Below are 27,500 nucleotides of genomic sequence, written 5' to 3' on the forward strand. Positions count from 1 at the left end.
AGAGAGAGAGAGAGAGAGAGAGAGAGAGAGAGAGAGAGAGAGAGAGAGAGAGAGAGGGTGGGGAGTTGCACCACTCGGTTCACACAGGTGTGATTTTTTTATTATCCCATTCTGACCTGAGATCAGATTCATACGAGGTTTCCACTGGACACACACTGGTCTGATTAACCCATTCTGACCTGAGATCAGATTCTAAAAATGTCAGTCGCTCTTCGATTTTCAAAAATAGCAGACTTACAAGCTCGTAGCCACTCGGTGGCGCGCTATGAGCTTGTAGATCTGCTATTTTTCAATAGCTAAAGCATAACATGATGCTAACACCAAAATGGGTTCCCGTCCAGAATGGGTTATTACATTAGCATTGTGCTGTTTCACACACAAGCAACAAAAATAAAAGAAGAATTATAAGACAATATGAAATTGTAAATGAGCCACAGTGAATAGCAGGGATCAGTATTTCTCTCCGAGGGGAAAAAGGGAAACACAATATCGCCCTCGATAGGGTCATCCTAGATTTAGAGCAACACACTGATTTCCTGAGCCGAGTCCAACTGGAAACGAGAAAGAAGAAACGCAGCGAAAAAGTGTTCCCATGCATAGGATTTAAGAGAGGGTGCTTTGGGGAATGGAGGGCTGCTTTATTGTATATATGTAGATGTGATTGTAAAACCCCCTGTTATATGGCCTAGATGATGTACAGACACTTAATCTAATGGGGTGGGAGCTACACTTTCTGACAGTTTGATTTCATTTGTTAAGCATGCCTTAAATCTAGCCTGCTGGCAGCATCACAAGGCAGCTCAATTCACACCCCGTATGGTTACACGTTGTATAAACAGCGGACCAGATGCCCTACCTCAGTTTTTCCGTTCTGAAAAAAATCTTTCTCCTCTGCCCCCCCCCCCTCCATGCTAGCCTAATTCAAATAATAGATGAGTCCAGCTTGGAACCCACCCCCAAAGTACTTCCCTCTCAGAATCTTAATCCATTCTGACCTGAGATCAGATTCATACGAGGTTTCCACTGGGACACACACTGGTCCGATTAACCCATTCTGACCTGAGATCAGATTCAAAAAATGTCACAGTCGTTCTTCGATTTTTCAAAAAATAGCAGACCTACAAGCTCGTAGCGCGCCACTCGGTGGCGCACTATGAGCTTGTAGATCTGCTATTTTTCAATAGCTAAAGCATAACATGAGGGTTCCCGTTCAGAATGGGTTAAAAAGCGTGAGTTATACTTGGGTTTGCGAGCGGGGTGACGAATGGCAAAAAAGGAAAAAAAAGGCAGATCTTACAGATCTTGCGGACCCGCTACTTTATGCACTGCACGCGACACCCGCAACGCACCACAACTAATTATGTGCCAGGATCACTCTCTGCATTCACTCGTACACAAGTCACTTCTGCACAGGGGGGGTTTGAGCTGTAAGTAATCGTCTTAATTTAAATGGAAAACAGGAGGGTTTCTGGTTAAAATAAATGAGTTGTTTTGTTTGTGTTTGTTTGTAAAAAAAAATAGTATAATTATGCACGTGTGCAACAAGCAAAATGGTATTGCGCGTGAAGGCAACAGGGACCTGTTAGATTTGTGTGTGTGCCCCGTGCAATTTCCCACATCGCCGACATTGAAATTCCCCGGAGATGTATATCGGAATGCATTTGAAATGAACAACAACAAAAGTCTAAACAACAAACGACAACAACAGAGCAGCACATCTGACCAAAGGAACACCGAGACAATCAAAGTAGTTTGTGCTACTTCAGAGTCTTCAGACCGGATAGTACACTAATGCAATATCATATCTTAATAGCCCATTTAACCCATTCTGACCTGAGATCAGATTCTAAAAAAGTCTTCTACATCCTGACAGTTTTCTGAAAAAGTCAGTGGTTCTAAGATTTTTCAAAAATAGCAGACCTACAAGCTCGTAGCGCGCCACTCGGCGCGACACAGAGTGTCGCATTACGAGCTTGTTGATCTATTTTCTTTTTTTTAAAGTTGTGAAAATGTGTGCCAATGCTTGGAATTATTTTCACAGCAAACGTTTTGAACTCATAACTTGGCTTTTGAGGGGTTACAGAACTATGTTGTTCTGTCCCCTAGAACAACATATTTTCAGATGGGGGGGTCGGCGGCCAATTGCATATAAATCTGGGGTCCTTTGAGAACCACTGACATGATAGAAACCGACCCGATATTCAATATATTTAGCAATTAAATTCTGATATCAGAGCAGAGATTTTGCCACCAACTGGAGACAGACAGTGTTGTGGTTGAGTCAGTGTTGATTTATATATATATATACATATATACCGGTATACAGTCTTTTGAATATAGTTTTCATTTAGTTTTAGTCTCATTTTAGTCACCTGGAATGTTTTAGTCTAGTTTTAGTCGACTAAATAATGTAAATATCATAAGATCTTTGTGTATTTTAATGGGCCTTGATGGCGTCGTAATGACTGATCTTGCACTTTCTGAAAATAGCCGCTCTACAAGCTCACACGACAATGTTGTGAGTTTGTAGATCGGCTATTTTCAGCATGCAACCAAGTGTAAAATGACACACAAAATGTGTGAAATGTGACATTTTACACACACGCACGCGCGCGTGTGCACACACACACACACACACAATGTAATCGGTACCACCTGATGACATCTGGCCAACGGCTACAGTTGCCTCTTAAGGTTACTGATTTTACACTTGCTGAAAATAGCCGATCTACTGCAATTAATTGTCTCCTGCAGTCTCCTCCACTTCATGTCTGTCTCCTGCAGTCTCCTCCACTTCATGTCTGTCTCCTTCAGTCTCCTCCACTTCATGTCTGTCTCCTTCAGTCTCCTCCACTTCATGTCTGTCTCCTGCAGTCTCCTCCACTTCATGTCTGTCTCCTGCAGTCTCCTCCACTTCATGTCTGTCTCCTGCAGTCTCCTCCACTTCATGTCTGTCTCCTGCAGTCTCCTCCACTTCATGTCTGTCTCCTGCAGTCTCCTCCACTTCATGTCTGTCTCCTTCAGTCTCCTCCACTTCATGTCTGTCTCCTGCAGTCTCCTCCACTTCATGTCTGTCTCCTTCAGTCTCCTCCACTTCATGTCTGTCTCCTTCAGTCTCCTCCACTTCATGTCTGTCTCCTGCAGTCTCCTCCACTTCATGTCTGTCTCCTTCAGTCTCCTCCACTTCATGTCTGTCTCCTGCAGTCTCCTCCACTTCATGTCTGTCTCCTGCAGTCTCCTCCACTTCATGTCTGTCTCCTGCAGTCTCCTCCACTTCATGTCTGTCTCCTGCAGTCTCCTCCACTTCATGTCTGTCTCCTTCAGTCTCCTCCACTTCATGTCTGTCTCCTTCAGTCTCCTCCACTTCATGTCTGTCTCCTGCAGTCTCCTCCACTTCATGTTTGCGGATAAATGTCACCCATGAACCTGTGGCACACTGACTGCACAGTAAATGCTAAACGTTGGAAAGAATAGCATTTACTTGAGAGAGGAAAGGATGGCAATCAATAATAACATAAATGATGATAGATTTTGTGTGTGTGTGTGTGTGTGTGTGAGATATGTGAGTGTGTGTGTGTCATATGTGAGTGTGTGTGAACAGTGGCTTTCAACCAGCGGTCAGTTTTTTCACGATTTTTCAAAAATAGCAGACCTACAAGCTCGTAGCGCGCCACTCGGTGGTAACTTATAACATAATGTTTAAAACACCAAAAGGGGTTCCCACCCCAAAATGGGTTAATGATGAAGAAGAGGCGGAAACCAAATGGACTTCTTTTCGAACTCTTTTAACTCTTGAGAGCGTAAAATGAAACCGGCAAATGGACCCTCTCGAGAATTACATTATTGTTAAACATCAGCCTTATACTTAATTTACAAGAAGTCTACATATTTAGAAAACGTAGAATAATTGTTTTTTTTTTTATCAATGTTTGCTTGTTATGTCGCCTATAATGGCACCAACATCAATGCAGCATGCGGAACTGTGGACAAAATCTATCCAACGATAACATATAATTGCGAACGCAGTGAGCCACTTACTATGAGACCCTGCTGATCATGTCTGTCTGTCCGTGTGTCTGTCCCGCTGTGATACCACCCGCCCGCCACCAGAGGGCGCAGCTGTAGCACACACACACACACACACAGGGCGCAGCTGTAGCACACACACACACACACACACACAGGGCGCAGCTGTAGCACACACACACACACACACACACACAACCACACACACACACACACACACAAACACACACAAACAACCACACACACACACGAGCTGCGTTCGCTTCCCGCGTTTGCGCGTCTTACTTGTATAATATTATATTATATTCCTATAGTTTTGGGTCCGAGAGGTCTAAAATGTCATCGCATGGCGGTCCGTGGCTGCAAATGACACAATAAATAATGGGCTCGTCTTGATATGAAAAAAGGTTGAAAACCCTGAAAATAGCAGATCTACAAGCTGTGGCGCGCTATGAGCTTGTAGGTCTGCTATTTTTGACAAATCGAAGAACGACTGACATAGAAACATAGCTTTTTCAGAAAACTGTCAGGATGTAGAAGACATTTTTAGAATCTGATCTCAGGTCAAAATGAATTAAATGTCACCTCAGTCAGGGTGGGTCACCCCCCAGTCGATTTCCAGGTACAAACAGCCCCCAGAGATAAGGAAGCCCCCTCTCCTCCTCCATGCTGTGAAGGAAATGGAATAAGTGTGCAGCCGGGTGAAAAGTCAGGGAAACAGTCGGGGGGCACAAAGAGCGTTTTTGTTTGCCCATATGCTATCAGTATTGACCTGCTCTAGTAGCGTTATTCCCCCGTCGAGTGTGCAGACAGAGGCAGCAGGAAGCCCTCTGTCGTCGGCCACAGGTCTCTTATCAGCGGGGTCCGTTTGGTGCTTGTATTGAAAGGTGGTGAAGTGGGGGGGGGGGTCAAGGTCATCGCTCTCAAGTCAATCAAAGTTGTCATTGCTTCAGCGATAGCAGTCACAGTCAGGAATGTGTCGCTATGTGTTCTTGCTTCTCACTCACACCTCCTGGGCTGAAATGGCCTGAAAGGCTCTCCAGAATGGAATGTCTGCCTCGTGTCTTTTCCAACAAAGTGCTCGTATTGTCTTTTTTAGACAGACGACTATGTGAATGGACAGCATGTATAGACGTATACGCAGGTTCTTTTTTTTTCTTTTAGAATCCTTTTGTCTGCGTGTGTCATCGGGTAACCTCGGGGGTTATCACTTCTTTTTTTTCTTCTTCTTCTTCTCTCCACTGCTGTCTGGGAGGCAACTGATCTCAAGAGTTATCCTATATAGTCATCCTTCGTCTATAGCCCTCAGACTCATTATTCATGTGATTCGTGTTCCAGGAGAGAGATGCGAGCGAACTGCTGACACCCCCTGTCGATGTGTCGCACTGACAGAGCGGGCTATAGGAGGGAAATGAGAGGGCATGGATGGATGGCAAAGACACAGGCATGTGGTGGAGGCCGCTCTCTCTCTGCCCCCCCCTCCTGTCTGTCTGTCTGTCTGTCTGTCTGTCTGTCTGTCTGTCTGTCTGTCCCTTCCTCCCGTCCCCCCACCCTCAGGGAAGCACCTGACTTTTTCCGCTGAGACCTTTTTCTTGTGCAAAACAAACCCCAGCTGGGGTTTAAGTGCAGGGGTTAGGGACGGGCTTTAAGGGGAGTTAAGTAGCACAATCACTCAGGGTAGATCAAATCTGTTGGAAATACGCCCTTGCTATAAGACTTGGGGGAGGATTTTCTTCTCTTCCTGCGCGTTTCGTCAACTCCTTTGCCGGAGAGAGGAGAGGAGAGGAGAGGAGAGGAAAGGGAGGCACACGAGACAAGACAATATGCCAGACATTGAGGAGCAATGAACTGATTCTGTCAACGTGGCATGGCATGGCGCTCTCCCATGAGCATTTCTATGTGTTTTTTTTAAATGCCTTTGTACTTTGCCTTTGTGTGGCAGCCATAGTATCTGTTGTAAAAGGGATGTTTTACATTACAAGGTGTTTACGCGTGTTATAATCCAAACAGATGTGTTAGTTTGTGGAACGGACACAACGAGGGCCAATGGGATGTTTCTTCATCATCATCCCCGTCACGATGGCTCAAATTAACCCCTTTTGACCTGAGCTCATGTTCCTGTGCTCAATATTTCATGTCACAAGGACCCCCAAAAATGATATGTATTCGGCCACCGACCCCCATCTGAAAATATGTCGTTCCAGGAACAAATATTTGAGTTAAAGGTATATTCAGTGATTTCACTCAAAAAAACCTTAGTTTTTGGCTAGGTGGCAAAGCCTTTCATCCAATCAGGATAGAGAGCCAAAAACGAAACCTACGGTTTTTTGACCCCCAGGGGTTAACTGGGGACAGGGAGGAACTCCTTATATATATATATATCCTCCCTACTATAGAGTGTGCTGACCATATTATGGTCAGCACAGTAGAGCGGATTATCACAACAAAACAAAAAAATAAGTGATATTTGAATTAAGTGAAATCACTGAATATACCTTTAAAAAAACGCCCTGAAAGAATATATATTCAAAGATTTGAGCCACGTTTTCACGACGTTTCAAAAATAGCAGACCTACAAGCTCGTATAGCGCGGCACTCGGTGACGCGCTATACGAGCTTGTAGATCTGCTATTTCGAGCTTGTAGATCTGCTATTTCTCAATTAGCTAAAGCATAGCACAATGCAAGAGGGGTTTCCCGCCCAGAATGGATTAAGCAATAGCCCTAGATTGCCTTTCGGGGGGGTGGGGTTATATGCATTAGAAGTGTAATGATGCACTTTGCCGGTTTTTCTTTTCAACTGTCTCTTCTCCACAAGGTTAGGGATCAATCAACCCAAACCCCGACAGAGAAAAACAACCTTTGTTTTAAAACATCCGCGTTAAGACTTGTGTGTGTTCATAATAACCTCCACTCTTGGCTATTATAGCTTTGCCCCATGGGAGAAATTCTTCATCTGAGGGATGTCTTATAAGCTGAGGCAGCTGCTCTGTAGAACCAAAATAATCAACCATGTTGTTGTAGAGAGTATATGCAGTGGTTCAACAGCATAAGCATTTTTCCGTTTTTTTTTTTTTTTTTTTTTTTACAACATATGGCGTTGTACTTGTATACTGTACGTGTGTCATTATCAAATCTTATTACACAGCTTGATTGAGTGCTTGATTCCGATTGGTCAATATTGCCGAATTCAGCGGCGTGTTGTTTCTTGATAATGAGCGCGCTCCGCTCTATAACGGACCGATGTCTATTAATCAAAGCCTCGGAGCACCTGGCTGCGCTCCGCTTGATTTACTGCCGTTTGCAGCCATGTAAACACACACACACACACACACACACACACACACACACACACACACACACACACACACACACACAAAATGTCATTTACAGCTAAACATGGCTCCCAAAAAAGCAAGAAACAAAGCAGTACCCGAAAATGGATATCTATCCCATTCTGGGCGGGAACCTATTTTTGGTGTTAGCATTATGTTATGCTTTAGCTATTGAAAAATAGCAGATCTACAAGCTCATAGCACGCCACCGAGTGGCGCGCTACGAGCTTGTAGGTCTGCTATTTTTGAAAAATCGAAGAGCGACTGACATAGAAGACCTTTTTAGAATCTGATCTCAGGTCAGAATGGAAAACTGTCAGGATGTAGAATACATTTTTAGAATCTGATCTCAGGTCAGAATGGGCTATATTCACTTCCTTGTTTTCCGACCTGTGCTGCAGCTGGGCCAGACGCCAGCCAGATGGAATACTTTCATTACCGCGAAGCAAGGAAATACTTCGTTTTGTAGTGTTTTTTGGTCAATTTATTAATTTATGTATTAAGGTTGCCGTGTAATAAGCACGATAATGGCATGGCTAGGAGTAGGTGGTCATTGTTGATATATATAAATCACCCTGGTGAATGATTGACCTTTCTTTGTTTTCTGACCTGCTTTACCAAACAAAGAGAGGACAAACGACAATAGCACCTGGCATGAGAATATCTACCTATGGGTATAGGTACCCTCACAAAAAACATGCAGTAATCCTGGTCTCTAAACTGCCTCCCCCTGGCCAGCCGGGGCGCCTGATGGAGGGGAAAGGAACTGGTTGGAATAACGTGTTCCTTCCACGCGCTACGTCCAACCAGGGAAACTCCCCCCTGTCAGGTGTAAAGGAGCAACTTGGACACTCAGGCATGAATGAAGGAAGCATGAGTTCAAGTCCGTTGCTCTCCCCAGATTGGCGGAGGGTGTGTAGAGCCCAGGATCACAATAGATAACGCAGGGGTGAAAAATGGGTTACAAAATCGTGGGATAAAAAATAAAAAAAAATAGAATATCTACCTATATAAGGGACACACCTGCGCCGTCAAGACTCCTAACGGCTTCAGGTGGGGCCGTTCAGATGCAGTTATCATGCTTGGCATTGGCAACGTGACAAATCCTTCCTCTTAAAGGAGAATTCCGCCCAAGCTGTTTTTTTTAACCTCATGATGTAGTCCCATTTGTCACTGGGAAAAAGAAAATAAGTTCCATACCGATTTAGCGGATTTACCCTCCGTAGCGGGCCTTGCGCTGGATCTCTTCTCCAAAATTGCGCAAAAACGTGTTTTTTTGAGTGGTGCAACCACTCCTATAGACAGACATGTGTGTCCGTCCCTGTGTCCGAGCACGGAAGTAGCATATTGTCACCACCAGGTGTCACTGTTGTGCAGCCTAACACACAGACAGAGGCCAAGGATGGCGAGCTTGTACAGTACAGTACAGTACAGTACAGTACAGTACAGTACAGTACGTGCATGTGTGCGCGCACAAGTGTGTGTGTGTGTGTGTGTGTGTGTGTGTGTGTGTGTGTGTGTGTGTACGAGCACCATCCATTGTATTTATGAGCATGGCCCATTCAGCCCAGCAGCAGAATTGTACGTGATTTCGCGTGTGACGGTATATATACAGTACAGTGACGATACGGCACAGTACAGTAGAGGGACCCCCCCCCCCCCACACACGGTAACTCTCCACCGTTTCGGACGCGGCTCGCCGGAAAGCGGGGCCGGCACCCTGGGCCGCTATCTGAGGGGGGTCTGGATGGATGTTCCGGGGACCCCCCCACCCACACGTTGGGTATAACGCTGTCATTTCTCCACCGTTCCGGACGCGGATCGGGCCCGTTGGAACTCGGAACCGGAACCGGTGCCCTTCCGGTATATACCGTTCCTGGAGGTCTGGATGTCGAGCACAGTTACAGTACAGTGAATGTATAGTCGCATACCGCTCAGTTCACACATCACACAGGTGTGATTTTACAGGAAAAACATTCAGGAGTATAACTGTAAAAGAATGCCACGGGGTGTGGCTGGCTATATGGATACAAACTGTGGTTTGGGAGTGCCGAAGTGCCCCCCCGACACGGTGTTCCTGTGTCCAGAGAACTGGGATATGACTCAGAGCCCTTCCTTTTCTTCCCCTAACCACAAATGGACTCGGTCGTATACCTTCGTCGTCTATTTTAGAACGCTTCTATCGGAATCAAGAGTGTCTGATAGCAGTCGTCTGGGAAAGGGCCGGGTGTAGCCGACGGGCTCTGTGGTCTTGTCTGACACCGCCTTTAAAAAGAATTCCCAGAAAGGTGGACCAGAGAGAGAGGGGCCGAGTGTCACGGGGGAGAGGCTAGGGTGCCATATGTCCAAACCAGATATTCCGTGTTTAACCGCATTTCGGCGGTCGAAAAAATGAAACGTGAGCCGACCGTGCCACGGTTTAAAAGGATTCTCAGAGGTATCATCTATGCAACTGGAGCAAGGCAGGTGTTGTTTTAGACAAATCCCCTCTCAAATCCCCTCGCTCCTACGTGTGTCACGTTTTGAGCTGTTTGAATTTGAACCGTGTTTTGAATTTGTTGAGCTTATATGTAAACTTGTACTAGACATTTGGACCCTTTTGTATTTGCGAGCTTATATGTAAACTTGTACTAGACATTTGGACCCTTTTGTATTTGTTGAGCTTATATGTAAACTAGTACTAGACATTTGGACCCTTTTGTATTGTTGAGCTTATATGTAAACTAGTACTAGACATTTGGACCCTTTTGTATTGTTGAGCTTATATGTAAACTAGTACTAGACATTTGGACCCTTTTGTATTTGTGAGCTTATATGTAAACTAGTACTAGACATTTGGACCCTTTTGTATTTGTGAGCTTATATGTAAACTAGTACTAGACATTTGGACCCTTTTGTATTTGTGAGCTTATATGTAAACTAGTACTAGACATTTGGACCTTTTTGTATTTGTGAGCTTATACGTAAACTAGTACTAGACATTTGGACCCTTTTGTATTTGTGAGCTTATATGTAAACTAGTACTAGACATTTGGACCCTTTTGTATTGTTGAGCTTATATGTAAACTAGTACTAGACATTTGGACCCTTTTGTATTGTTGAGCTTATATGTAAACTAGTACTAGACATTTGGACCCTTTTGTATTTGTGAGCTTATATGTAAACTAGTACTAGACATTTGGACCCTTTTGTATTTGTGAGCTTATATGTAAACTAGTACTAGACATTTGGACCCTTTTGTATTTGTGAGCTTATATGTAAACTAGTACTAGACATTTGGACCCTTTTGTATTTGCGAGCTTATATGTAAACTAGTACTAGACATTTGGACCCTTTTGTATTTGTGAGCTTATACGTAAACTAGTACTAGACATTTGGACCCTTTTGTATTTGTGAGCTTATATGTAAACTAGTACTAGACATTTGGACCCTTTTGTATTTGCGAGCTTATATGTAAACTAGTACTAGACATTTGGACCCTTTTGTATTTGTGAGCTTATATGTAAACTAGTACTAGACATTTGGACCCTTTTGTATTTGTTGAGCTTATATGTAAACTAGTACTAGACATTTGGACCCTTTTGTATTTGTGAGCTTATATGTAAACTAGTACTAGACATTTGGACCCTTTTGTATTTGCGAGCTTATATGTAAAATAGTACTAGACATTTGGACCCTTTTGTATTTGTGAGCTTATATGTAAACTAGTACTAGACATTTGGACCCTTTTGTATTTGTTGAGCTTATATGTAAACTAGTACTAGACATTTGGACCCTTTTGTATGTGTGTAGACCAGGGGTGGGTGTATGTAAATGTGTTCCAACAGGAGAGCTATTTGTTAAATTCAAGTATTTATAACCCCCCCCCCCCCCTCCCCTCACACACACACACACACACACACACACACACACACACACACACACACACACACACACACACACACAAACTTTTGATTTGATTCAAACGAGAGGGTTTGATTGTTTTAATCTCCTGGAGGAACCTTCATAAAATATATAAATGTGCCTAGTAAGTTCTACATTAAGCTATATTCTCATTCCTTGGCCCAGACGTCATCAGCCCAGTTCCTCTGAACAGATTAGAAATGCTGCAGTAACAGAACAGAACAAAGGGCTTGGAGGAAAAAAAAACGAAAAAAAAAGAAGAAAAAAAACGGACTAAACCGTGGCGTTGCTTTGTTCTCACGTATTAAGTATTCAAACATGCTATCCGTTTGTTTTGGATTTCTTCCCACTCTCATTTACATAACTCTCCCATTGGGGAATCTTGACTTCATATTCGGGGGGGGGGGGGGGACACTGTACGACCGACCGACCTCTCTCTCACAATATGGAGCAGCGTTGATTTAGTGGACTATGTCCGTCGACTATCTTTTTTTCACTGACGAAAACTAAATGAAAACTAAGCTATGACGGCTAAAACTGAGACTAAATATATTGACAATTTCGTCAGCAAATATAAACTAGACTAAAATGTTAGGAAGGGACTATAGTGGACAAGAGATCCAGTATAAGTAATAGACACAAGTCATTTTACACATGGTAACTTTATAACTTTTTTTTACACTAAATTAAAACTAAGCTATATGACTAAAACATGAAAACTAAGCTATGACTAAAACTAAGACTGAAATATTGACAATTTTTACACTTGGTTGCATGATAGCAGATCTACAAGCTGATCTACAAGCTCACAAGTGCAGATCTACGAGCTCGCAGATCTGCTATTTTCAGCAAGTGTAAAATCAACCATTACGCGACGCCATCAAGGCCCGCCGAAATACATTTTAAGTCAACTAAAACAACCGTAGATTTAGTCGACTAAAATATTATGATATTCAGTCGACTAAAACACTAAAACATTTCAGATGACTAAAACTAAATTAAGTTTTCTCCCCCAAAGACTTTAAACTAAAATCTAAAACGTGCTTCCAAAATCAACACGGTTACGGGAGGCATCCATCCATCCGTGCTGTTGGGGAGGAATGCTTGACTCTTAGAGATCCCCCTTTCTCTTTCTTCCCAAAAAAACCATGTCGGCTACAGCATCGCCGCTATAACCACCAGTAACACCGAGAATGAAACCACGTAAAAAAAAAAAAAAAAACCCCAGACAAAACGGTCACGAAGCACTCCCCGCTGAGTCCACCATCACGACACTGCTTCTTATTCCACTAAAAGAAGGGGGCGACGAGTCGACACCCCCTCCTTTTATGCCCCGCCGGTGGAGAAAAGCGTCCCCCCTGTCTGTCAAAGCGTCCTCCCTCCACCAAGCCCCCCAGGACAATGAGGGGGCCAGCCTGAAAGGAGGGGGGGGGGGGCCCATTTACATGCAGCTGTTTGCCGTTTCCAGGCCCCACAAAGGCCAATCAAAGGGCCCTTAATGGAGGATGACAAGCGTCAACCAACGCCTTTGCTCTCTTGTCTTGTGTGTGAGCGCCGGCCGTCTCCCCATCCACCAGCCAAAAAAATGCCCCACGTTTTTCCTAGACATTCCTGTAGTCGTCGTCGTCCCCCCCCCCCCCCCCTCTCTCCGTCTGATGTCCTTATGGACGGGAGTTTGTTAAAGGTTAAAGGTCGTTTTAGGATAGCCCTCCTCGATCGAGAACAATACAAAATCCTGGGAAAAAGTGACAGCGAGCATGAGCCCCAACTCAGACGTGACCATGTGACGTCCGTATGTGTGCCACAGTCTGGTGGTGGTGCAATGCGTGATGATTGGTTGGTGATATATAGCTCTCATTTGCCCCTAAATGGCCCCTAAAACAGTTTTTTTATAGCAAACTTCCCGTTTATCTTTTCGCCGCCGTCGTGTCTCCAGGGGGTTTAAAAGCGACAAAAAAAAGAGGCTTCAGACCGTCGAACTATAATTCCCCCCTGGCTCTTCTGCGTCATGTGTCTGTCAGTCAGTCAGATGCACCCTCTCTGCTCAGAGCCCTCGTATAGTAGTGCCTCTTCCAATTTCAAGGGTGTTGATAGAAAACAAAATATGTATCATGAAAGGGGTGGGGCGGGGGGGGTTGTTGTTGTCAGTGAATTATAGGCTGTGTGGACTGAATAAAAAGAAGAGAAACTCCCCAGAATGCAACACATTTGAGGCGGTTCTTCTCGGCCTCCTGGTTTTACTCTCTTGGGCTCAATAGAGGGCTTAGTGTGGGCAGGTCAGGGGGAGTGAATCTGAAGGAGAAAAAAAGCCACTTTCCTCCTAGCAGTCACTCCACTGACCAGAATTCCTGATAAGGCGTCGTACGTGTCAACAATCCGAGAAGCGGGCAACGATCAACAGCCAATTATGGGGGACTGTATAGTCGACGCCGTTATTGCCATGGCAATTCGGTTGGTCATGTTGAAGATACAATGCGAGACATTATTTACTTGGCTTACATTCGACCCCTTTAGTATGATTTATTGTTGGCTCTGAGGTACCAATATAAAGGGACTGAGCGGAGAGAGAGAACAGTTTGTCTTTAACACCCACAAAATTTGTCCATGTGGTTTTCTCAACGGTGCTTTTTTTTTCACTCCAGCCCGGTGCCCCTCTCTCTCTCTCTCTCTCTGACACGTCTCCAACCACGGAGCACACATTTCAAAAAGCACAGTCCCCAAGATGAAAAGCCTTTCCCTTAGTCCCCCCCCCCCTCCACCCCCCCATCATTGACACCCATGTCACACAAATCATTCCTGTCTTTCCAAAGCAGTTGGCTTAATCCGAACCGCAGAGGCAAACAACAAACAACACAATGTTATGAAGCAAAAAAAACGTGGGGAATAATAACGCAATATGTCAGACATTATATCGCCTTTGAATTCAGGGTCCCATCCGTCAGAAGAAAAGCCCATTTTAACCCATTCTGACCTGAGATCAGATTCATACGAGGTTTCCACTGGACACACACTGGTCTGATTAACCCATTCTGACCTGAGATCAGATTCTAAAAATGTCAGTCGTTCTTCGATTTTTTTCAAAAATAGCAGACCTACAAGCTCGTAGCGCGCCACTCGGTGGCGCGCTATGAGCTTGTAGATCTGCTAATTTTTCAATAGCTAAAGCATGACATGATGCTAACACCAAAATGGGTTCCCTGTTCAGAATGGGTTAAAGAAGAAAAAGAAAGAAAGAAAGAAAATTCATCTTGGTCACATTATACAGGTTTTTTACAAGTGTAAAAAAGAAAAGTTGAGTGACTGTCATACAAGCTCCCCTTTTTTATTTTTTCAGTTTTCTTTCCAGAAAGGAGAAACGAGTTAGACTGCAGTCAATTACACACCTCAAAGGAGGGCAGACAGCATGGGGTAGAAGGTTTGGAGGTGGTGCCAAAGTCTAAGGTGTTGCTCTCGTTCGTTGCCCTCCATAATATGTCCGTCGGGGCGTTTTATTCCTTGTGCTGTGAGGGTGGACGTATACTAGTATAGGCTGTAATGTGGGGTTGTATGAGTCTATACTAGGCTGTAATGTGGGGTTGTATGAGTCTATACTAGGCTGTAATGTGGGGTTGTATGAGTCTATACTAGGCTGTAATGTGGGGTTGTATGAGTCTATACTAGGCTGTAATGTGGGGTTGTATGAGTCTATACTAGGCTGTAATGTGGGGTTGTATGAGTCTATACTAGGCTGTAATGTGGGGTTGTATGAGTCTATACTAGGCTGTAATGTGGGGTTGTATGAGTCTAGGCTGTAATGTGGGGTTGTATGAGTCTAGGCTGTAATGTGGGGTTGTATGAGTCTAGGCTGTAATGTGGGGTTGTATGAGTCTAGGCTGTAATGTGGGGTTGTATGAGTCTAGGCTGTAATGTGGGGTTGTATGAGTCTATACTAGGCTGTAATGTGGGGTTGTATGAGTCTATACTAGGCTGTAATGTGGGGTTGTATGAGTCTATACTAGGCTGTAATGTGGGGTTGTATGAGTCTAGGCTGTAATGTGGGGTTGTATGAGTCTATACTAGGCTGTAATGTGGGGTTGTATGAGTCTATACTAGGCTGTAATGTGGGGTTGTATGAGTCTATACTAGGCTGTAATGTGGGGTTGTATGAGTCTATACTAGGCTGTAATGTGGGGTTGTATGAGTCTATACTAGGCTGTAATGTGGGGTTGTATGAGTCTATACTAGGCTGTAATGTGGGGTTGTATGAGTCTATACTAGGCTGTAATGTGGGGTTGTATGAGTCTATACTAGGCTGTAATGTGGGGTTGTATGAGTCTAGGCTGTAATGTGGGGTTGTATGAGTCTATACTAGGCTGTAATGTGGGGTTGTATGAGTCTATACTAGGCTGTAATGTGGGGTTGTATGAGTCTATACTAGGCTGTAATGTGGGGTTGTATGAGTCTATACTAGGCTGTAATGTGGGGTTGTATGAGTCTAGGCTGTAATGTGGGGTTGTATGAGTCTATACTAGGCTGTAATGTGGGGTTGTATGAGTCTATACTAGGCTGTAATGTGGGGTTGTATGAGTCTAGGCTGTAATGTGGGGTTGTATGAGTCGCTGTGTGCCTTATTGTCTGTTGTACTGTATGGTATTTGTATTGTATTGCACATGCATGCTTAATGCCGCTGGTCTGTGTGTCCCAAAGACAAAGAACATAGGTCACATAATATGTCAAAATATCCTAATATAATATTAGCAATGTCAGCGTATAAGGTGTGCATGGGGCGGGAACCCCTTTTGGTGTTTTAAGCATTATGTCGTACTCTAGCTATTGAAAAATAGCAGATCTACAAGCTCGTATAGGTCTGCTATTTTTTGAAAGATTGCGAAAATGTGGCCCAAGACAAAGAACATTGGTCATATAATATGTCAACTATCCTAATATAATATTAGCAATGTCAGTACATTATAAGGTGTTGCATGGTTTTAATAATACAAAGAAGAAAGAAATAAGCACATGTGCGCATGCTCTTTATGTGCATTCTTACGTTTCGGGTGTACAGATTTGTCATCCCCAATTATAATGGGCATTGGCAGTCTTTTTTTTATGAGACACGGGGAAATCTTCCAGCTGAGTAACAAGGCAATCTATCCTTCTATATAGACCTCTGTGATTTATACCCGGTGGCACGCCAATGGTGCACACCAAAAGAATTAGGCGATCTACAAGCTCAACGGCACGTCGCGCCGCGCTGCGTCGCGAGCTTAAAGGTCTGCTACTGTATATCAGCCGTATATACTTGGGGATAAATCAGGCATTAGCCCGTGACCAGAGGGATCTATACCAGCTATACGCGAGGAGGAGTTAGAGGCAGGGAACAGCCACAGGCTGAATCGATATAGCCAGGGCGACCTGCTGTCAGCTAGCATGTGATTCAGACCATGGTAGTCTGTCTTCTAGAAGGACAGTGAAGGAAGACAGGTTACGTAGTCTGTCTGTCTTCTAGAAGGACAGTGAAGGAAGACAGGTTACGTAGTCTGTCTGTCTTCTAGAAGGACAGAGTGGCTGGTGGGACAGTGAATGAAGACGGGTTACTTTAGCTGTTGAAAAATAGCAGATCTACAAGCTCATAGCGCGATATGAGCTTGTATATGTCTGCTATTTTTGAGAAATCGTGAAAATGTCGGCGCAAACCTTTGGATATATTCTTTCAGAACGAACATTTTTTTACTTTAAGTCTTTTGTGGGGGCCTGGGGGTGGGGGGGGGACATATATTCAGACGGGGGGTTCGGCGGACCAATTACATATATTCTTGGCGGTCCTTGACATGGAAAATGAACAACTGACATAGAAAGAAACACGAGGGTTTTTCAGAAAAACCGTCAGGATTCAGAAGACATTCATATAGAATTCGAGCTCGGCTCTGAATGGCTTAACCCATTCTGGGTGGGAACCCCTTTTTGGTGTCGGCATCGTGTCATGCTTTAGCTATTGAAAAATAGCAGATCTACAAGCTCATAGCGCGCCACCGAGTGGCGCGCTATGAGCTTGTAGGTCTGCTATATTTTGAAAAATCTGTAAAACGTGCTTCAAATCTTTTCCGAAAATTGTCATGATTTAGATTATTATTATAATTTCTTTTTTTAATTTCGACGCCAGCTCTAAATGGGTTAAAAAGCCCCCCTCGGAACACATTCTTGCAAGGTTCTGGTTTCTGTAGCCCGGCGTGATAAAGCTGTCACTCTCTCTACCGTGATGAATGAGGGGCGTGAGACGATCATTAGTTTCTCTTTGCGGGGCGAATAAGCCTACGAGGCTGCACTCTGTGTTTCATCATCCGCCACTCTCTCTCTCTCTCTGGGCAGGTTCTTTTTTTTATGAAAGGTGCGGGTAATTATAGTGTTTATTTCACTTATTGGAATGGATGGAGTGAACCTTACAGGGCCCTCCACTTATGGTAGGGGGGGCCACGCTGACGTCTCCTAACTAGGTGATAAACATCCCTCCTAAGTAGAACGTACTGCCCATTAGATATATCATGTGTTCTATGGTAATGAAATGTCCAGGGGTTTAATGGAAGGGAATTTGTGTTGTTAGGCTGCATAGTTTCCTTATATGACATTAATAATGTGCTGATGACGGCAGAACCCCTCCTGGTTTTTGAATGACTTTAACCCATTTAGACCTGAAGACGATTCTATAATTTGTCTTCTAAAATCCTTTTTCTGAAAAACCTCATGTTTCTAATTCTATGTCAGTGGTTCTCAAACGTTTTCATGTCAAGGACCCCCAGAATTATCTGCAAAATGGCCGCCGACCCCCCCCCCCCCCCATCTGAAAATATGTTGTTCCCCCAGAAGCAAAGATTTGAGTTTAAAACGCTTGCTCTGAAAGTATATATTCAAAGATTTGAGTTTAAAACGCTTGCTCTGAAAGTATATATTCAAAGATTTGCGCCAAATTTCCATGATTTCTCAAAAATAGCAGACCTACAAGCTCGCTATGAGCTTGTAGGTCTGCTGTTTTTCACTAGCTAAAGTACAACATAATGCTTAAAACAGCAAAAAAAGGGGTTGCCTTGCCGCCCGAAATGGGTTAATGCGATATACTGAACATCTTATCTCTGGGTTTTCTCATTACTCCCATGTTTTTTTCTTTTTCTTTCCCCCCCCCTTTTTTGAGACATGTGTACCCCCCCCCCCCCCCCCCTGACATGGAATTTCAGTATAATTGAGCTAGGCACAGCAGTGCTGAAATGACTAGCAGACGTCGACGGCGACGGCAAGCGAGTTCAGGATTTCAGGATTTTTCCCGAGCTGGAATTACTTCAACTTTGAACAAGAGCAAACAATGCTAATTGCGTCCCGGCTCCGGCTGCTGTCAAAAAAAGTGTGAGGGTAATTAGCGCGAGGGTGCAAAGCGAACCCTGTGCCGTGGTTTTAGTGTTGTTGGTACATGACAATGCTCGTTGTGGAGGAGCCAATGGGGAGGCTTGGAGGGGAAAAAAAAGGTAACGCCGGGGCTGAAAGGGATGAGGGCTAATTAGGCGAGAGCGGCGCAGAAAGTACAAATGGTAGCCGTCGTGTGCCCCCCCTCGGGGGGGACCCACGTTGTTGCTGCACACGGTGATTATTGACAGGTCATGCAGTGCTCTTCTTATGCGCTCCTTTTAAAAAAGAGATTTCTTTTTTTTTTTACTAGTTTTTCTTCTAAAAGCAGACACTGTTGCATTTATTCCCCCCCCCCCTCTCCTTTTTTTATAAACTAATTGACATTCCAGTGACATTCCAGGGTGAATTCTAAGGTACACACATTTTTTCGTTAAAAGGGTGTAACTGAATTGAGCCAGATAGTTAATTCCCCCCTCCATTCGCATCTTAAGCCGTGCTCCGTGTATAGATTTTCCCTTTCCGTGTGGGACTCCAGACGGTCCCCCCCCCCCCCTCTTCGATTGCAAGATGCTGTAAAATGGATTAAATTACACCGCATAGCTGCTTTGGATTCTGTCCCTTTTTCTCTCTCTATCGTATATACCGAGCAGAGTAAAGCAAAAAAAAAAGAACAAATTGGGTGACTTTTGCCACTGTTAAAAAGTGGGCCATTCTCAGTTCTGTTTGCCCCACTGTTGTATGATGGAGGTGGGGGATGAGGGGGGGATTCCTTTCCCACTGTATAGGCTTTCATATTTTGCTCAAGGTTTTTTTATGAGGTTATACTGCTGGGTCCCCCCTTGAGACTTTTGCTCTGATGCCTCAGCCAACATTATAAGACCACAGAGAAATGGAGAAATTGAATTGTTTTGTCTCCCCCCGGCTTTTGTATTGCACAAAATAGCCCTTCTGTTTTAAACTTGGTGGTGGAATTTGGTCTGCCGTTTTGTTTACATATTTGGGGCCCATTAAATTCCTTTGCCCTATTCCCTATGATATCCAGTGTCTTAATTTGTTGCATTAACCCGTTTTGCGCGGGCACCCCTTTTGGTGTTTTAAACATTACTAGCCCTTAACCGTTGTGAGACGGGCGCAGTACCCCCCCCCCCCTTGTGGCCGTGGGGGGTACTGCGCCCTGGGTGCGTTTTCGCTTTTTTAATTCACTAATAAATTCATTATTAATTTATAAGTTGTTAAATTGGAAAAAGGGCTTCGTTAAGACCTCCATATTATTATGGTCAATGCCTGTGTGAAAAGTGGGAGCGATTGGTGCAGGCGGTGAGGAGATACGTCGGTGTTTCTGACACACACACACACACACAGACATTGACTTAATTATAGTATGTAATTTAGCTATTGAAAAATAACAGATCTACAAGCTCATAGCGCGCCACTGAGTGGCACGCTACGAGCTTGTAGGTCTGCTATTTTTGAAAAATCGTGATTTTTTAAATTTTTTAAATTTTGAGGTCAGGCCTGAATGGGTTAAGAAGCAATATTCTCTTAACCCATTCTGAACGGGAACCCATTTTATGCTTTAGGTATTGAAAAATAGCAGATCTACAAGCTCATATCATATATCATATATATATATCACATCCGATACGAGCTTGTAGGGCTGCTATTTTTGAAAAATCGAAGAACGACTGACATTTTTTAGAATCTGATCTCAGGTCAGAATGGGTTATAATCAGACCAGTGTGTGTCCAGTGGAAACCTCGTATGAATCTGATCTCAGGTCAGAATGGGTTAATTATATTTCTCTCTCTTCTCTCCCCATCAGGGTTCAGCCGTGCGGCCTTGCCCTTCGGCCTGGTCAGGAGGGAGCTCTCGTGCGAGGGCTACGCCATCGACCTCCGCTGCCCGGGCGCCGACGTCATCATGATCGAGACCGCCAACTACGGCCGCACGGACGACAAGATCTGTGACGCCGACCCCTTCCAGATGGAGAACGTCAACTGCTACCTCCCCGACGCCTACAAGATCATATCACAAAGGTACAAGAAATAAAAGGGCTAGGAGGAGGAGGAGGATGGGGGGGGGGGGGATCCCATTACACTAAAATATGACCAGGAGCGGGAGGGAGGGGAGGGGAGGAGGCGATGCAGGGGCCTGGATTTCATTCATCGCTCTCCTTTCTCTCCATAGCACTACAGAAAATAGCATGTTTTTTTTTAAGGGACACTTCACCCTTTTTTGCAAAAATATATATGTATAACAAAATACATACATAAATGGAATGCACCTGGGACGTATCCTCAGTGATGTATCCCAAGGTCATCGGGGTTTCGGGTCTCGCAACATCATACCCCTCACTCAGGTGACCCAGCCGGGAGTGATCAAGTCCCGACTTACGTCCCAGTAGCTACCCTCGATAAGTCCCACTAGGGAAAAACCAGGGCCACACAATCCATTCCTCCTGAACTACTCTGCCAGGACTGGGAGGTACCATTCTGGCACATGGAAGGACTAGGCTCTGTGGGTTGACACCTGTCCGGGCCCCTCCTACGTCTCACCAGGTCAACTCCTGCTCTCACCAGGTCAGGCCCTGTGCATTGCACCAGACTCCCAGCACCAGGCACTTTATTCAGGAATGGTGGATTCTCAAGCCGCAACGGTTCCGCAGGCTCCACCTTGCCCTTGGTGGTGCCGCCGGCTCCGCTTGAGGCTTGCATGGCCCTCCTAAAGGCCTCACCGTGGGTTTGTTGGGCTTCTTCCTCACGGAAGACACAGACTGGGGCGCTAACCCATACTGCTCCCGGGTGCCGTCTAATTTCCGGCTGCCACCCGTCTCTCCGGTGGTCACCAGACTATTCCTGGTTGTCACTTAGTCTATTCCTATGAGTCACTATAAATAGAAGAACTATAACAAAATACATGCATAGGATGCACCTGGGACGTATCCTAATGACGATTAGAAGATTTAGAACACTTTCCTGGGTTTTTTTTAAATGTGTGTAATATGAAGTTTTAGATATTTTAGATTTTATCAGTGAGCCCTCAGTGTCTCTGATGTCATGGACCACTGGGCTCACTTACTTCCTGGACTTCCTGGAGTAAGTGAGTCCAGTGTCCCATGACATCAGAGACACTGGGCTCCACTGCTAAAATCTAAAATATCTAAAACCACATATTACACACATAAAGACCCTCAGGAAAGTGTTCTAAATCTTCTAAACGTCATTAACATATATCTTTTTGCAAAAAAGGGTGAAGTGTTTAATAGTTTTCCAAAAGCAGTTCCGTATTCTATAAAACATAAAAAATAAATACATTTGCTTTTGTGCGCATTCTGCGCAACCTCCCACATATACCGGACCACTAACCAACATCTTGAAGTGCTCCCCCCCCCCCCCCCCCCCCCCCCTTCTATTAATTTAATATATTGTGCATAGGTGGCGGTTTGACAATTCCAAAACTGGATTAATTCAGTTGCTAAATGAATCCTGGACGAACTGGTGGAACCTATAGCGTTTTCTCTCTACCCTGGCTGTGTGCATTGTTGTGTCTGCTACAAATTGAGAGAGAGAGAGAGAGAGAGAGAGGGAGAGAGTCACATGAACAGCCTCTTAACCCATTCTGGCCTGAGATCAGATTCTAAAAATGTCAGTCGTTCTTCGATTTTTCAAAAAATAGCAGACCTACAAGCTCGTAGCGCGCCACTCGGTGGCGCGCTACGAGCTTGTAGATCTGCTATTTTTCAATAGCTAAAGCACGACATGATGCTAAAACCAAAATGGGTTCCCGCCCAGAATGGGTTAAATTACCCCATTTGGAACATTTCTTTGCACCAGAGGGGCTACTATACGCTCTCAGGTCTTGTGCAGTGCCTTGCTCCTATAATCGGTGGTGGAATAAAAGTACTCAATTGTTTTACTTAAGTAAAAGTACCAATACTGCAAGTTAGAACTATACTTTGTTACAAGTAAAAGTACGGATTTGAAAATGCACTTGAGTAAAAGTACAAAAGTATCAGCATCAAAATGTACTTAAAGTACTCATATTGCAGAATGTCCCACTTCACAAGTTCAAAATGTGTGTAGATTGGCTTTTTTCAAATTGCCCAAAATGTATAGCGTTGAAGTGGTTAATGTATGTTTTCTAATCGAATTTTAAATCTCCAAAGTAACTAGTAACTTAAGTTTTCAAATAATTGCAGTGGAGTAAAAGTACAAATGTTTGGCTCCGAGGTGTGTAGTGGAGTAGAAGTAAACGTACTGGAAATTGGAAAATACACAAGAACAGTACAAATACCTCAAAATTGTACGTAAGTACAGTACTTAAGTAAACATACTTAGTTACTTTCCTTCCACCACTGCTCCTAATACCCCTTTATATATTGGTATAACACTCTCGCAGGACGACCCACGACACTTAAACACTGCTGTGCCTCAACACACTGCAGAGGTGTGTGTGTGTGTGTGTGTGTGTGTGTGTGTGTGTGTGTATTTTTTTAAACACTGCTGTGCCTCACCACACTGCAGAGGTGTGTGTGTGTGTGTGTGTGTGTGTGTGTGTGTGTGTGTGTATTTTTTTAAACACTGCTGTGCCTCAACACACTGCAGAGGTGTGTGTGTGTGTGTGTGTGTGTGTGTGTGTGTGTGTGTGTGTGTGTGTGTATTTTTTTAAACACTGCTGTGCCTCAACACACTGCAGAGGTGTGTGTGTGTGTGTGTGTGTGTGTGTGTGTGTGTGTGTGTATTTTTTTTAAACACTGCTGTGCCTCACCACACTGCAGAGGTGTGTGTGTGTGTGTGTGTGTGTGTGTGTGTGTGTGTGTATTTTTTTTAAAGAGCCCTATATGAACTATTCATACATTGTAACTCGCTAACCTAGCCCACTGTGACCTCAGTTCTTATCCAGCCTCTCTACCACCCATTGAGACCTGAGAACACATTCTACAAAAACTATGTTTCTATGTCAGCGGTGCTCAAAGTATTTCATGTCAAGGACCCCGAAAATTCTATGTAATTGGCCGCCGACCCCCCCCCCCCCCCCCCCCCCCATCTGAAAATATGTTGTTCCAGCAGGGACCCTCCCCAGAAGCAAAGAAATGAGTTAACCTTTGCAGTGAAAGAATATATATATTCAATGATTCATTTTCATTTCCGAAGCTTGCAGATCTGCTATTTTTTTCGACAGCTTAAAAGTTTAAAATAATGGTTTTAAAAAAAGTGTCTTAAAAAGCTATACGGCGACGACACGGACACATTCCTCGGGTCTTAACCCATTTTGCGCGGGAACCCCTTTTGGTGTCGGCATCTTGTTATCCTTTAGCTATTGAAAAATAGCAGATCTACAAGCTCATAGCGCGCCACCGAGTGGCGCGCTACGAGCTTGTAGGTCTGCTATTTTTGAAAAATCGAACAGCGACTGACGTAGAAGACATTTTTAGAATCTGATCTCAGGTCAGAATGGGTTAAAACGGGTTAAAGGCAATGCTTACTGTATGTACATCACGATCTTTACCCATCCTCCACCCCTTATCCTCCCTCCTCCTCCTCCTCCTCCTCCTCCTCCCAGCTCCTAGCTTCATCCACCTCTGTGTTTTTGTGCCCCCATGAGATGTGGCACCGCAGAATAGCTAATCAAAACCAGCCTGCCTGGCTTCGCTCCTCCGCCCGTACATACATTCACTCTGCCTGTCTCAGCATTTCAACATGTTATCGGGGGCCATATTCACAATTCCACGGCCACCCATATGGCACATTGACAGTGACACACACACACACACACACACACACACACACACACACACACACACACACACACACACACACACACACACAACAGAGTCACCCTGTTGTGACAGTGACCGGACTGACCACCACCACCACCACCACCACGGCCCACACGTTGTTCTTTTTTTACCATAAACTGCCATATAGTCCACAGAAAGATGTGTTGACAATCTAATCTTCCTTTTTTGAAGATTCCCTGGAGTTTAGGTGTGAGAGAGGGAGCCGGTGCCGCCCGCCGCCCTCCTCGGCCTCAATCCACCTTTTAGAAAAGAAACACTGTTTTTAGTTCAGAGGAAAAATAGGTTCCTGTCCATAATTAGTGTTGATGGAATAATCGGTGATGTCCCCATCAATCCTTAGCCCTGGCACAGAGCGACCTACTACGGTACATGTCCTCCTCTCCCCCCTGTCTCTGCAGCAACGGTCCAGCCAGGAAGATATTTTTAAGTGCATGACAGCAAAAAAAAAAAAAAGGCAAAGCACTGCAGCAATTGGGAGGTTTAACCGAGGAGGGAGTGAGAACAACAGTCAGCCACACACGGTACATAAACAAATAGTTATTATTTAATAATGGTATAAAGCGAGCTGTATTTGACAGACTGTGGTTATTTCGTTGGTTTTATCGGTGACCCCCCAAAAAATACAACAATTAAAGAGTTCACAAGCACATCACACGCAAACCAAGACCAAGGCCATATGCAAATAGTGCGCAATGCGACAACAATTGCTCAAATATCTTTCCACATTTTCATTAAAAAATAAAATAAAACATTATCATGAAAGATTTATGAGGAAACTGGAGCCTATTGTTTAATATTCAGATGCTTGTTCCCTTAGAGAGATGCACGTGTACATCTGTGACTAGTCTCTCTGCCCACCTCTCCTCCAGTGTTGTTTTCGTCGACTAAAACTAAGACGAAAAATGTTCGTCGACTACCTTTTTTCACTGACTAAAACTAAATAAAAACTAATCTATGATGACTAAAACTAAGACTAAATATACTGACAATTTCGTCAACAAATAAAAACGACTAAAATGTTAGGAAGGGACTAGTGGACACCAGTTTTATGCTGAGTTGCATGCTGAAAATAGCAGCTATACAATCTCACAAAGCGTCGCAGCGCGCGACGCGTTGTGAGATTGTATATCTGCTATTTTCAGCATGCAACCAAAGTGTAAAATATGTCATTACAACGACATCAAGGCCTGTCAAAACACATTTTAGTCGACTAAATCAACTGTAGATTTTGTCGACTAAAATCGTATGACATTTAGTCGACTAAAACTAGACTAAACACTAGAACATTCCAGGTGACTAAAATGTGACTAAAACTAAGTGAAAATTTGCTGCCAAAAACAACACTGCTCTCCTCCTATTCATGGTCTGACTGTATACAACAGAGCCTACATTAAAAGTATATATTTCACTTTCAAACAAAACTTTTGGCCATTTAAATCGTCTACTCAGGCTTATGTGAACACACCCCAGACTAGTTTATAGTGGCTTGATTCAGTATTTAGATATTTGATATTCATTTTGCTGCCCCTTCCTATACAAAACCCATTATAACTTCAAACTCCATTTTAACCACGATAGATTCATCGAAAACGCCCAACCTTTTTTCTGTTACATTAGAATGTCCTTCTAATACGGGGGGGGGGGGAGGGGGTTTCATCTGCTGTTTTCATTTATTTTTAAATAATTGTTTTTGATTTTGTGAGCGGCGCTTGGAGGAGATTCTTTTCCAAAATATATAATTGTTAATTATTTTACTGCGAAGTACGAACATATTCGTACCCCCCAGCTATGGGACGTTATCAGCCAGGTACGTACATGTTTGTACCCCCCCCCGTATACTCCGTGTATACAGTGGTTGAGCCCCAGAGCAGCTTTTAACATTGATCCGGTTGCTATGCAACGCCTCCGTCGCCACCAGCTATGGGACGTTACCACTCCTCTCCATTTACCTCGGTTCAAACAGGCCCCCTAGTGAGGCTATCCAACGTCAAAGCACTCTGCCCTAGTGGTGTGAGCGTGAACTGCAGGCGGACCCGTGGATTCATGACCGTGAAACCCCGTGCAGCTTGGGATTTAACATTCAGCGCTCGGTTGCACTTCCGCATTTGACCAGACGGTTCCTCCGGGTGCTTCAAAACGCCACTGAGCAACTTCCACTCCCCCCCCCCCCCCCCCCTGACATGTAAACGTTTCTGGCGATAGGTAAACGGTGTGCGCTAATGCTAAAAATAGCCAACGGTTACAGTGAGTGTGTGTGCATGGGGCTACAACGGGGAGGAAACCGATTTATGCTAACCAGCTAGCAGCAAAGAAGGGGTTAAAAAAATAAATGAAAACAGTAAATGAAAAACCACAGCCCCCTCACTTATTAAAGGACAATACCAGTCTACAGAAAGAAAAAAAAAGGTTGGGTGTTTTCGATGAATCTATCGTGGTTAAAATGGAGTTTGGAGTTAAAATGGAAATGGAAAAGACTATCCAAATCCACACATGAAAATAAATTGTGTGGCAAATTCTGTTTACGTTCAGCTGTCACACAGATATATATATATATATATATATATATATATATATATATATATATATTTAAGCTAAAACAAATCTCGCTATTGTGCTGAGACTGAGAATGTGACACTGCAATTCAACTAGTTGGATCCAAAGAACAATGGACACTGAATTCTGACAAATGCTGCGAAGACTGCCAACAGTCCTTTAACCATAATTATAACAATCAAATTAACAGCAAAGTTATAATCACGCTAAGAGATATTTACAGCCACATGACGAGGATCACACACATCCCCGTGAATGTACTCGGAGATATCTTCCATTTTTTAAGAGGAAAATGCGAGTGGCTGGCAGACAAACTGCATGGACTCGGTGAGGGAGTTTCTGGAGGGCTTTGTGGAGTGTCCTTTGCGCTGTCTGTTTCCTCAGATTAAGACAGGGTAATGGCCCAGGGCAGTCTCTAATGACATTTTCCCTTATTAATAATTCCAGACGGAGGCAGAACACAGGCCATCCGCGGTAAAGCCTCCCAGACACATCCTGCTAAATGGACTC

At 44.0% G+C, this 27,500-nt stretch overlaps 1 protein-coding gene across 1 annotated transcript in view; it reads left to right on the plus strand.

The window, feature by feature from the left end:
- LOC310871136 (adhesion G protein-coupled receptor L2-like) overlaps nucleotides 1-27,500 on the plus strand; it is a 142,016-nt gene that overhangs the window by 12,050 nt on the left and 102,466 nt on the right. Inside the window, 1 exon segment of the mRNA XM_083782625.1 lies at nucleotides 20,460-20,673. Coding sequence (XP_083638751.1) covers nucleotides 20,460-20,673 — 214 coding nt within the window.

This window comes from Protomyctophum parallelum (genome assembly GCF_964188405.1).
Source record: "Protomyctophum parallelum genome assembly, chromosome: 14".
NCBI classification, from domain to species: Eukaryota; Metazoa; Chordata; class Actinopteri; order Myctophiformes; family Myctophidae; genus Protomyctophum; species Protomyctophum parallelum.